Here is a 12,464-nt window from a genome sequence, read left to right on the forward strand (position 1 = left end):
CCCCCTTCCAGCAGTCCCATCTGGGGACTGTTCTAAACCTGCCCCCTCTGCTCTCCAGGGTCTCTGTTCATCCATCATAGGGGCGGGGCTGTCAGCCCAGTTGGACGCCAAGGGACAGTCCCCAACACGTTTTCATTCCGTGCTCTCCCTAGATGCTGAGGTGCTGCTGGACACCGACAGCCAGCTCCTGCCCCTGAGGGCCTTTGTGGCCCCTCATCTCGCCCTGCCCTCTGGCAGCCAGCCACTACCCCCGGGGGCCAAGAGGTGAGCGACCACACAAGCCTCGGGGGCCACGTGCACTTGGCTCCTCAGCATTCCCTCTTCCCTCCAGGGGCCTAGGAAAGCTGTCAGCACCCACAGCGCCCCTCTTCCTGCAGGCTGGCCTTCCTGCGCTGGGAGTTCCCCAACTTCAACAGCCGGAGCAAAGACTTACTGGGGCGCTTCGTGCTGGCCCGGCGCCACCTGCTGGCCGCTGGCTTCCTGCTGGTCGATGTGAGTATCTGTTGGGTGGGTGGTGACTGCACCGGGAGAAGCCTCCGGCCCAGTCGGGTTATGGGAGGAGCCAGTGCTCACGCGGACCCCAGCTCTTGAGGTCAGCCATGTTGGGATTCCCCCTTCACGTGAGAAAAGGGAAGCTTGAAAGGGTGTTGTATCTTTCTCAACGTCACACAGCTTTTAAGTATCTGATGCCGTAGGCACTGTTCCCATCTCCACAGCCAGGGCCTCTTAGTCTTAGACGGGGTAAGAGCAACCAGGTGCCCAGGTCCGAGTGCCGACGTGTGCCTCAGCCAGGGTTCTGCTGTGCTCCGGCCCTGGGGCCTGGCTCCAGCTTTTCACTGCAGAGACTTCTGCCATGGGAGCAGGCTGTCCTGTTAGGGGCGAGAGATTCACATGAGTGACTCTCCTGTTGAGTTTTTTGTTTTGCTTTCGGTACAACTTTTAAAATCTAGAGGCTGCTCTTGGTCCTGTGTAGCCGTGGGCCCCTGCAGCTCTGAGCACTGACCAAGTCAGGGTCTCTTCCCCACCCATGCTGCGGCAGCTCCGTGGGCTTCTTCCTTCGGGATTTGGAGGCCAGGAGTGTGGTGTGCAGGGCAGCAGGCGGGACAAGGGTCCCCGCCTGCCCTGACTTGTCTCCTGCCTCCCCAGGTCCCATACTACGAGTGGCTGGAACTTAAGTCTGAATGGCAGAAGAGCGCCTACCTCAGGGGCAAGATGCGCAAAGCAGTGGCAGAGGAGCTGGCCAAGTAACCTGTCCCGTAGCAAGGACTGTGTGACCAGGGCGCCGGACTCCCCTGGAGGCCTAGCCACGAGCACTGGTGGGCCGGAGGTGGCACGCTTGAGGACAAACCTCAGTGCAGGACCTTGGCCGGAAGTGGGCTGGCGGCCAGCATCTCTGAGTGGCAGGTCGTTCTTTCACGGGTAATAAATCTTCAATCAGCTGCCTGTCTGTACCAGCTTCTCTGCCACCCACGCAGGACCCTTCCTGTGTACATTCGTGCACGGCTGGCCTGTTGCTCAGGGCTGGCAGCCAGCCCCAGCACAGGCTGAGTCCTGCAGTGCTGAACCTCAGCGCACGAGGACCATCCCGGCGGGGGGCAATGGGGTCTTCAGTGCATGGCTTGTGGTTCTAATCATGGCGTGGTTACTCACGACAGCCGTCCTGGGAGTTCCCCTCCCGTCCGATGGTCTTGGGAGAGTGGGGGAGCCTGACGGCCCACACTGCCACGTGGCATAAGGCCAGTCACTCAGGAGGCACTGGCTCTGAGTAGAAGACAGGCATGCACTTGACTGACACTGGGGCCAGAAGAGACCCCTTGCTATCCTTACACCCAGACCAGAGTGCCGTGGTGTCATGCTGCCATTGTGGGAACTGTCTGCCTGCGTAGCCCGGGCCCCTTCACCACACCAGCAGCAGCGCCCCCAGATGCTGGAAAGAAATAGGCATTCTCCAGATTCCCTGGCGGTCTAGTGGTTAGGACTCCACGCTTCCACAGCTGGGGGCCAGGGTTCAATCCCTCGTTGGGTAACTAAGATCCCACAAGCCACGCAGCATGGCCAAAAAAAAAAAAAAAGAAATGGGCTTTCTTGCAGTCCCTCACAGGAGACTTTGCTGGAGACAGGGCAGTGTCATGTGCCTCCAGCAGTACAGAGTGGAGAGAGGCTGGTGTGAGTGGGGCTGAGCAGAGGAGAAGGGCCATCTCGCCCCTGTGGGCCCCCATCCCAGCTGTTCCCCGCTCCCTCCAAAGCGGTCCCTCAGAGAGTGAGGCACACAGGCATTGGGGTAGCGGGGGAACCATTGGGCACCAGCTCACAGGACGTGGGTCCTTGTCACTTGCACAGGCTGGCGGGGGTTCTTCACCCAGAGACAAGGGCAGCCAAGATGGCTTTCTGAAGCTGCTGAGTCCAAGCCCAGGCAAGATGAGGGAGCAGGGAGCACTGCACAGTGAAGGGCAAGTGTGGACAAGCGCGCAGGGCTGGGCCAGCGGGGGCGCCTCTGGGGGCTCCCAGCGAGGAAAGAGCTCGTCCTGTTCACCAGGATCTCTGGCTTCTATCTGAGATACTTGAACAGCTTCTCTGCAGTGGTAAGGAGCTACACAGTGGTCTCTTGTGCCCCTACCAGTTTCCCCAAAGGTGACATCCTGTGGAGCTCTGGCACACGCCACACCAGGACACCGACGGGAACAAAGGTCCGCACGCAGGACACGCGCATCACCGCCAGGACACCGCGTGTTGTCCTTTATGCTCGTACCTCCACCTTGCTCTCAGCTAACCAGCAGCTGCCAACCTGTCCTCCATGGAGAATGTTCTATAGAGGAATCATACAGTATACACCCTTTAGATACTGGGTTTCTTCACGGGCACCATTGTGTGGCGTTTCATCCAGTAGGTCCTTCCCCGTTACTGCTGTTAGACTGATTCAGCGCTGTGTGTGGGCGTTTGTGTAAACCTAAGCTTTCACTTCGCTGGGATGAGTGCCCGGGAATACAGCTGCTGGGCCGTATGGGATTTCTATGCTGTTTAAGAAACTACCACAGTGTGTGCGGGCGGTGCTGTACCATGTTACAGTCCCACCAGCAGTGTGAGGACCTCCACATCCCTGCCAGCCTTTGGTGTTCGCAGGGGTTCCTGCAGCAGCTCTGGAGGGTATGGAGTGATACCTTTTCACTTGCATTTGCCTAATGGCTAGGGATGCTGAACACTTACCTGATGTTTTTTTCTAGTCATCTTGGTGGGTATGAAGCACTATACCATTGTGGTTTTGATTTTCATTTCCATGATGACTAATGATATCTTTTCATGTGCTTATGGCCTATTTACATATAATTTTTGGAGAAATACCTATTCAGATCCTTCGTCCAGTTTTTAATTAGGTTGTCTTATTGGGTTGTAAGAGTTCTTTATACGTTCTAGAAACAAGTCCCTTATCAGATAAATGACTTGCAAATATTTTCTCCCATTCTGTGGGCTATATTTTCACTTTCTTGATGGTGGCCTTTGAAACACAAAAGTTCTAAATTTTGGTGAAATAGAGCCTCTCTCCCACAAGTGGGGACTAAACAGAAGGGAGCCCCACCTCTTGGCCACACTTGCCTGGGGTTCAGCTCCAGCAGCGGGTATCTGGGGGCAGGATAAGAAGTGCCAAAGCCCTTCATCCCCCCAGGGTAGGGGCAGGGGGTGAGGGGCCCTGTGTTCTTGGCTGCACCACTCTGTACACGGTGGATTCTCAAATACTCCAGACTGCTTTCTTCGTAAATTTGCATATATTTTATTTTATTGGGCTGTGCCACGTGGCATGCGGGATCTTAGTTCCCCAGCGGGGGGGGGGGGGGAACCCACTCCCTCTGCAGTGGAAGTACAAAGTCTTAACCACTGGACCGCCAGGGAATTCCCAGCATAGATCTTGAATAGCTATTGCTTCACCTATTTGCCCTTCAGACCCTTCCCAGGAGCTTTAAATGTTTGCCTGTTTTATAATTTTCACCACCTTTCACTGGGGAGCTGGTCAGTGGAGCTCCTCATGCTTTCGTTCTGAGGTCCATCCGCTTTTTACTTACTTTTCTTGCCTTACTGCAGGGGTTAGAACTTCCAGCACTGTTTGAAAAAAGGGCGGGGGAGGGGAGCTTCTGTTGAGAACCGGCATCCCTGCCTTGTTCCCAATCTTAGAAGGCATTCAGTCTTTCACCACCAAGGGTGATGTTAGCTGTAAGGCTTTTGTATATGATTTTTATCAAGTTTATTTTAACTTGCTAAGAAGTTTTTTTTTTTAATCTGAATGGCTGATGGGCTACGTCAAATGCTTTTTCTGTATCAATTGATATATAATTTTTCTTCTTTAGTCTGTTGGTGTAGAGGGTTACATTGATCTTCAAGTGTTGAACCACACTTGCATAGCTGGAATAAATTCTACTTGGTCATGATGTGTAATTCTTTATATACATTGTTGGATTTGATTTGCTTATATTTTAGATTTTTTTGTGCCTATGTTCATGGAAGATATTGGTCTGTAGTTTTTGTTTGTTTGTTTTGGGTACTATCTTTGTGTGGTCAGGGTATCAGGGTATTTCTTGTCTCCGAAAATGAGTTAGGAAGTGTTTCCTCCTATTTTGTGGAAGTGATTGTCTAAAATTGATGTTAATTCTACTTTAAGTACCTGGTAGAACCCCAGTGAAACTATCTGGGCCTGAAGACTTCTTTGGGGAAGCTTTTTTTAAGTTACAAATTCAATTTCTTTCATGGTTTTAGGACTATTCATATTATCTATTTCATCTAGTTTGAATTTTTGGTAGATTTCAATTTTCAAGTAATTGTCCGTTTCTTCAAAGTTGGTGAATTTATGAGCATTGTTGGTAGCATTCCCTTAGTATCCTTGAAATGCCCTCAGACTCTGTAGCCCTGTTATTAGTCAGCATTCTCCAGAGAAACAGGGCTAGCAGAATATGTGAGAGAGAAAAATGTAAGTGGAGATTTATTACAGGAATTGGCTCTGCAGTTATGACGGCCGAGAAGTCCCATGATTTGCATTTCTCAAGCTGGAGAACCAGGAAAACCATAGTCATTGGTATAAATCCAGTCCAAGTGCAAAAGCCTGATAATGGGGAGGGGTGTGGGGTGGCGTGTCACTGGTATCAGCCCTGGAGTCCAATGTCCGAGGGTAGGAGAAGGACGTCCCAGCTCAAGGAGAGTGAATCCACCATTCTTCATCTTTTTGTTTCTCTCTGACCCCACCCCAGCGGATGGGCTGATGCCCACCCACATTGGTGAGGGCGGATCTCTACTCAGTCTACTGAACTAGATGCTAATCTCCAGAGATGCCCTCACATACACACCCAGAAATAGCATTTAACGGGCTAACTGGGCATCCCTAAGCCCAGTCAAGTTAACACATAAAATTAACCATTATAGCCCCCATTGCATACTGGTCATTTGTGTCTTCTCTATTTTTGTCCATCTTGCAAGTTTATCAATTTTCCAAAGAACTATTCTTTTTTGTTTCATTGATTTCCTCTGTTGTTTTCCTGTTTTCAGTTTCATTGATTTCTGCTCTTTCCTTCTTTCTGCTTGTTTTGGTTTATTTTGCCCTTCTTTTCCTAGTTTCCTGAGGTAGAAACTTAGATGATTGATTTGAGACCTTTCCCCTTTTCTGATGTGCTGTAAATATCCCTCTTAGCACTGTTACCTGCAGACCACATAATCTGATTTTGTATTTTTATCTTCATTCAGTTCTGTGTTTCTTAAAAATTTTCTTCTTCTAGATGTGATTTTCCTGGTTGTTGGGTTCTTCCCTGATTTCCGCGGTATGATGGGTTGTTTTCTTTTTTAATTGTATCCCAGACAGGCTATTATGTTCAAATTTTTAATTTTAGCAGGCAGTCATCCTGTTTGGGTTCAAGATGCAGGTCCTGGGCTGCTTTCACGGCCTGTGGATCTAAGGACAGTATAACATTCAGGGGCTTTCTTGCACCGTGTTGGTCTCATGCCGCTGGGCCCTGCTGGTGCTCTCGAATGGGTGGGAGGCACTTCCTAGGCTGGACCATCCTGTGCCTTGGGTCGGGGAGGGGGTGTTTTCCTGGGGGAGGAAGCCCTGCTTGCTGGGCTGAAAGCCTGCCGTGGTGGAGTTTCCCTTGCCAGTGCCCCCATCCGCCAGAGCCTCTGGTTGGGGTGGCGGGGGCAGGAGCCTGAGTGAGGCAGGGCACGGTGTGGGGAGGAATGTGCTTCCCTTGACCCCATATCAGGAGACTTCCCTTGATCTTCGTACCAGTTCTGCCAGACTCCCTAGAATTGTGACAGACTCCCGTCCACTGGCCCTCGTCCTGGTAGCAGCTGTGTGTGGGGAGGAGGGGTGGGTTAGGAAATGCCGGGCTTGGGTCCCCTTCTGTTGGGTGGGCTGCTCTGCTGTTCCTCCAGTCCTGGGGTCCCTCACCAGCTCACCTTCCTCTTTTCATCTTTGAGAGTTCAGTTTTGGTGGTCTCTAATTTCCTGCATTTTTCTTGGCTTAGTCAGGAGGAGCAGGGAGACAAGCTCACGCCACAGGGGCTGGCAGAGAAGTGAGACTTAGGAAGGACTCCGCTGAGGCGATGAGAAAGGGGCCGTAGGAGGACGCAACTTTCCCCGCCCCGCCCCCCGGCTGTGCCGCGGCTTGTGGGATCTTAGTTCCCCTACCAGGGCTTGAACCCGGGACCCAGCAGTGAAAGCGCCGAGTCCTAACCACTGGACCGCCAGGGAGTTCCCTGAAGGAGCAACTTAGAAACTCTTGGATGTTTCCAAGACCCAAGAGGGTGAAGATGGGTGTGGAGGAAAGGGAGGAAGAGGAGTCCCCCACCAGTGGGATAGACGGACAGATTTCCAGCGACAGAGAGGGATGCAAGATGCAGGGCTTAGATTGGGACATGATGTGTCTGGTGCCTGGTGCACCGGGGAGATGCCCAGCAGGCAGCCCCTGGCTCCGTGGGCTCTGGGGTAGAGCCAACAGAAGATTGAGGATGGAGGAGACTCCCTCCGCAACAATGGCCGCTCTGATTGCCTGCCCCCGCCCTCGTCTATCTCTGGGGTGGTGACAATGTTCATCTGTCTCCCGGAGCCTGGCACAGGGCGGATGCTCGGCGAATCTGAGTGCAGGCGGACCTGCGTGGAAGCAAGGGCGCATCTCCGGAAAGCTCGGGGAGGGTTTGCGTCCTCGGGGGTGTGGCAGGGGCGGTTGCTGAGAATGGAGGCAGGCGTGTTTCTCCATCTTCTTTCCATTGCCCGAGAGCTGAAGGGTGGGACAGCGCTGAGCCGCGGGGAGCCCCGGGGACCAGTCAGCCCGGAGCTCCGCTGGGGCTACCTTCCCTGCTGCGCTCCCGCCAGCCGGCTCTGGTTGCTGTGGAGCCGGGAGGCGGTTGCCACGGAGACCGACGTGCGAGGACCAGCCAATCAGTGAGGAGCTGCGGCGCCAGCTCTCCTCTTGGATGGAGGCGTTGGGTTAGGCTGGGGAGCCCTGCCCGGGTAGCTGGGGGCCGGGAGTTCGAGCAGGGGTACTACGCCGCCGCCTCCCCCAAAGCGCTCGGCCCCCCAGAACCTCTAACACACCCCCCCGGCCACGCGCCCCGAATTCTGGAGACCCTCTGACTCTTCCCGACCCGGCTAAGGGCTGACGCCTCCGACTGGCCCTGAACCCCTCTCCCGTTAGTGGGGGCGGAGGAGTGATGCTGCGGGAAAGGCGGGGCCGCGGACCGCGGGCGGGGAGTGCAGCCGGGGTGGGGTATGGGGAGGGAAGGAGGCTGTCCCACCCCCTCCGCTCCCGGCGCACCGCAGTGCCTGGCGCGCCCGCGCACGCTCACTCGGAGCGCTGGGCGGGCGGGGCGGCGCTGACGTCATCCACTGACCCCCTTCACCCCCCGGCCGAGGGGCGGTGGCCGCGCAGGCTCCGCGGGACGGACTCACGGACAGACAGGGGACGGAGGGACGGGCGTACGGCCAGGCCATGCCGGGGGAAGCTGCCCGCGCCGAGCTGCTGCTACCGGAGGCGGGCGGAACAGGGCCCCGCACAGGTGAGGCCGCGGGGCTCTCCCGCCTGCGTGTGTCTCCGCCAACCCCTCCCGTCGTCCCCGTCCCCTCTCCACCCCTCTCTCTCCGTCCCTGTCCCCATACCATCTCCGTCCCCGTCCCCATACCATCTCCGTCCCCGTTTCCTCTTCGCTCCCCGCCCTCTCTCCGTCCCTCTCTCTCTCCATCCCCGCTCCGTCCCCTTCCTTGGTCCCCTGCCCCTCCGGGCACCGGAATCCTAGCCCAGCCCTGGCCCCCACTCAGAACTGCAGGGAAGGGCGGGGTGGAGCAGGGATGTCCTCCAGGAGCCAGAAGCGACTTGAAGGCCTTCGAGCGTCCAGGGCTTCGTGCGCTCCCCGCCAGGGTCCCCTGCCGCGCCCCATTGTCTGAGGGGAGCAAGGGGCCTCGCGGCCCCTGCAGCTCTGGACTGGAGGCTGCGGGTTGTCAACTGCACCCCGGCCACTGGGGATGCACCGGGCACCCGCCCCTCCAGATGCTTGAGAGCCGCCTCAGGGCTGGCGACTAGTCCTGGCTCAGGAGGGAGGAACAGGGCTGGAGCTGGAGCCTGGGGAAGCTGGAGGTGCCGGCTGAGGTCTGGAACGTGGGAGGCCCTGGGGGAGCATGGCCTGGGGAGCAGTAGCCCTGGAGTGCAGGCCCGAATCCTTGGAGAGACTCAGTCAGCAAGTATGGGAGGGAATCTGCCTGGGCCTGGGAAAACCAGCCAGGGATGGCCACCGGGCAGGAGGTCAGCCATGTGAGGCTCCGGGAGGGCCAAGGGCACCTGACTGTGGGTGAGAAGTCCCCTGGGGATGAAACCAGGGCTGGGTCCAGGGGCCTGGCCTCCCTCTGGGTCCGGTGGGGCTGGCTCTGCTTGGACTGTTTGGTGACCTTGAATGAGGCACAAAAGCCTTTGACCTTTGGCTTCCCTTCCTCTGCCCCCTTAGCCCAGCTTCACCCTCTGGCTGCCTTGGGGCCCTGGAGTCTACTGCGGTGCACAGGGGTACCACGCCAGGCTCAGTGCCAAGAGCCTGATCTCCAGCACCCAGCCCTGACTGCCACACCCACCTCCTGGGGTTAGGTATTCATCACACTCCAGTGGACCCAAAGGACCCCCTTCGCAGGACCCCCTAGCCACGCCAGCACCCCAAGCAGTGTGGCCCAAGGGCCCGGGTTCTGCCATTGCTGCAGCCAACGGGCAGCCTGGGGAGGGGGCTGCCCCTGCGTAAGCTCCCCTCTAATCCTGGCAGACACTCTCCCCTTTGCATACTGGAAGCTGAGGCACAGGAGATGTTGTACTTGTGGGAGGTCTTGGGTGAGCACGGTAGAACAGGAACCCTCCAGAGAATGTGGCCGGGGCTGGGTAGCCCCTGTCCACTGCCGTGGGACGCCCCATAGATGTCCCTGGCAGAGAGAGCCAGGCCTGCCAGCCCTGCGGGGCGGCTTCCACCGTGGAGACTCAGCTGGACGCTCTCTCAGGCCCCCACAGCTGCACACAGGGCAGGGCAGGGCCGCCTCTGCTTCCCCGGAGGGCCAGCACCACTGCCAGCACAGCCTCTGTCTGAGCTGGGACGTCCTGCCTGAGGACCACACGCCGTGGCCCCTGCTTCCCCTCGTGCACGTGGCAGCTCTGGGAACAGGGGTGGGGTGGAGCCCAGGGAGACCCCGACAGCTTGGCCTCGGGTGCGGGCAGCGAGGAAAGGGGAGAGATGAGGCAGAGAAGCAAGAGCCCCACTTCACAGCAGGCGTGAGATCTGGAATGTTCCAGAGCTGAGTGGAGTGCAGGGGCCCACTGACCTGGGGGGTCATAAGCAGGCGTCTCCCGGCAAGCCCAGCCGAGGCAGCGCAGATTACGGGCAAGGAGTCAGCAGGCTAGTGTCTGAGGCGACAGGAGCTGGTCTCCTCTTTACTGAGCACCTCGGAGAAGAGCCAGACCTCAAGCTGCTCACCGTGGTCAGAACTCTTGGAAATCCTCCCCCAGGCACAGCAATCGCCTTTCCCTCTCGTGACCTCTCTTTTCAGCGGACACCCACCCCCGCGGGCCCCCAGCCCTGTGCTCAACTCCCGTCTGAGGGAGGGACGGCTGCAGCCTGGGAGCTGCTTCTCAGGGAAGATGCCTGCCCTTCTCACGCCCTTCTCTCTCCACAGATCTGTCCTGCGATGCGGCTGCGGCTACCACCCCGAGGGGGGACCAGCTGGAGCACTGTGTCCTGACCCCTAAGCCCAGTGCCCTGGCTCTCACATTCCTGCCCAGCAAGCCGGGTGCCCGGCCCCCGCCTGACGGAGCCAGCTGGGATGCAGGGCCGGGACGCGCCCCCTCGGCCTGGGCAGTCCAGGCAGAGGGCGACCCCAGCCCAGGGCCCCCCGAGGTTCGGCCTGCTGAAGGTCCTCTCCCAGCCTCCCTGGAGCCCCGGATTGTGATGGGCGAGGAGACGTGCCAGGCATCCCCACTGCCCAGGGCAACCCTGCCAGAGCTCAGGGACTGGGAGGGTGGGCACGCCAGCCTGAACCCACCCCCCGAGTTGTGTTCTCAGGGTGACCCTCCTGTGCTTTTCCCTGCACCCGACTCCGACTCCTACTTCACCCCTCCCTCCACCCCGACCGAGACAGCCTCCACCCTGCTCCCTGGCCCCGGGCCCCACAGGGATGCCCAGGATGCCCAGGCTGAGCTGGGGAACTCGCCGCCAGCCTCGCCCTCGGGCTCCTACATCACGGCGGACGGGGACAGCTGGGCCTCGTCTCCATCCTGCTCCGTGAGCCTGCAGGCCCCGGCTGAAGGGCTGGATGTGCCCTCAGGCTGGGGCTTCTCCCCACCTGGGTCTGTGGCCGATGAGAGGGAGCTGCCCCCTGCCGGGACCCCGGACACCTCGTCCCCAGAGTCCAGCCTCTCGGCAGACAGCAGCTCTTCCTGGGGCCAGGAGAGCCACTTCTTCGAGCTGGACTTCCTGGCCAACGACCCGATGATCCCTGCTTCCCTCCTGCCCTTTCAGGGCAGCCTAATCTTCCAGGTGGAGGCTGTCGAGGTGACCCCGCTGCCCCCCGAGGAAGAACAGGAGGAGCAGGCGGAGGAGGGCGAGGAGGAGGCCCCCAGCCCCAGCGGGGACCTGGCCGGGCAGGGCGAGGACGACAGCACGTTCGCGTCCTCGCTGCAGTCGCTGTCCGACCTGTCCATCACTGAGGGCATGGACGAGGCCTTCGCCTTCCGAGATGACACCTCGGCCGCCTCCTCTGACCCCGACTCGGCCTCCTACGCGGGGGGTGACGATGAGAGACTGTACAGCGGGGAGCCCCACGCACAGCCCACCGCCCTGCTCCGGGACAGCCCTGGTGAGGCCGCCTCCTGGGGCCCCGAGCCCACTCTTGGGGTGTCCGAGGGAGAGGTTGGCCGGGCTGCCAAGAGCCAGGAACCCATCTCCGATATAACGGGGGTGGGCCCCGCTCCAGGCCAGGTGTCCGCTGCTGCTATGGCCCCTCACGTCCCACAGAAAGCCCCAGGCCTCACTGCGGTGACCCCTCGGGACTGGGCAGCAGAGGCAGGCTCCACCATGGGACCAGCGCCTGTTGCCACAATCACACCTCAGTCCCTGGAGGAGGGAGACGGCGCTGCCTTAGGCTTAGAGCCCCCGACTTCCAAGGGAGAGGCGGGCCTCGACTCTCTGCAGAACCTGAAGGAAGAAACAGGCCAGGGGTTTGCCGCTGCAGGCAGCCCTGAGCCCCAGCCAGGAGAAGTGGAACCGGCAGTATCCCTGCCCCTGCAGGATGCAGGCCTCCCCACTGGCCAGGGATCTGAGCCCCAGGCCAGCCCTGAGCCCCAGCCAGAACTGGACCTGATGGCATCCTTGCCACTGCAGGATGCAGGCCTTCCCTCTGGCCAGGGATCTGCCCCCGAGGCCAGCCCTGAGCCCCAGCCGGAAGAACTGGACCTGACGGCATCCTTGCCACTGCAGGATGCAGGCCTCCCCACTGGGCAGGGATCTGCCCGCGAGGCCAGCCCTGAGCCCCAGCCGGAAGAACTGGCCCTGACGGCATCCTTGCCCCTGCAGGATGCAGGCCTCCCCTCTGGCCAGGGATCTGCCCCCGAGGCCGGCCCTGAGCCCCAGCCGGAAGAAGTGGACCTGACGGCATCCTTGCCCCTGCAGGATGCAGGCCTCCCCTCTGGCCAGGGATCTGACCCCGAGGCCGGCCCTGAGCCCCAGCCGGAAGAACTGGACCTGACAGCATCCTTGCCCCTGCAGGATGCAGGCCTCCCCTCTGGCCAGGGATCTGCCCCCGAGACCGGCCCTGAGCGCCAGCCAGAAGAAGTGGACCTGATGGCACCTTTGCCCCTGCAGGATGCAGGCCTTCCCTCAGTCCAGGGATCTGCCTCCGAGACCAGCCCTGAGCACCAGCCGGAAGAAGTGGACCTGACAGCATCCTTGCCCCTGCAGGATGCAGGCCTCCCCTCT

At 59.1% G+C, this 12,464-nt stretch overlaps 2 protein-coding genes and 1 long non-coding RNA gene across 5 annotated transcripts in view; 2 read left to right on the forward strand and 1 right to left on the reverse strand.

Moving 5' to 3' along the window:
• The window catches only part of TBRG4 (transforming growth factor beta regulator 4), an 11,658-nt gene extending 8,592 nt beyond the window's left edge, over nt 1–3,066 (forward strand). The window contains exons 9-11 of one of the 2 annotated variants that reach the window (XM_029234348.1): nt 153–264; nt 378–492; nt 1,147–1,437. In XM_029234348.1, the coding sequence (XP_029090181.1) occupies nt 153–264; nt 378–492; nt 1,147–1,248 (329 nt within the window). In that variant the 3' untranslated portion in view covers nt 1,249–1,437. Of the gene's footprint in view, nt 1–152; nt 265–377; nt 493–1,146 lie in introns of both variants that reach the window. The other variant, XM_029234349.1, reaches the window with a different exon arrangement.
• A 2,382-nt stretch (nt 3,067–5,448) lies between these two features.
• Nucleotides 5,449–7,423, reverse strand: LOC114901278. 2 transcript variants are annotated; one of them, XR_003795098.1, is made up of 3 exons: nt 6,430–7,423; nt 6,257–6,321; nt 5,449–5,926 (listed from the first exon to the last, which is right to left on the reverse strand). It is a non-coding gene; the product is annotated as an uncharacterized LOC114901278 (long non-coding RNA). The 2 variants fall into 2 exon arrangements; XR_003795097.1 differs by having other exon boundaries at nt 6,257–7,423.
• Nucleotides 7,424–7,605: 182 nt separating this feature from the next.
• NACAD (NAC alpha domain containing) overlaps nt 7,606–12,464 on the forward strand; it is a 9,809-nt gene continuing 4,950 nt past the window's right edge. The window contains exons 1-2 of the mRNA XM_029232879.1: nt 7,606–8,027; nt 10,168–12,455. Coding sequence (XP_029088712.1) covers nt 7,961–8,027; nt 10,168–12,455 — 2,355 coding nt within the window. The 5' untranslated portion in view covers nt 7,606–7,960. The remainder of the gene's footprint in view (nt 8,028–10,167; nt 12,456–12,464) is intronic.

The sequence above is a fragment of the Monodon monoceros genome, unplaced genomic scaffold (genome assembly GCF_005190385.1).
Source record: "Monodon monoceros isolate NGI ecotype Baffin Bay Population unplaced genomic scaffold, NGI_Narwhal_1 Super_Scaffold_2, whole genome shotgun sequence".
NCBI classification, from domain to species: domain Eukaryota; kingdom Metazoa; phylum Chordata; class Mammalia; order Artiodactyla; family Monodontidae; genus Monodon; species Monodon monoceros.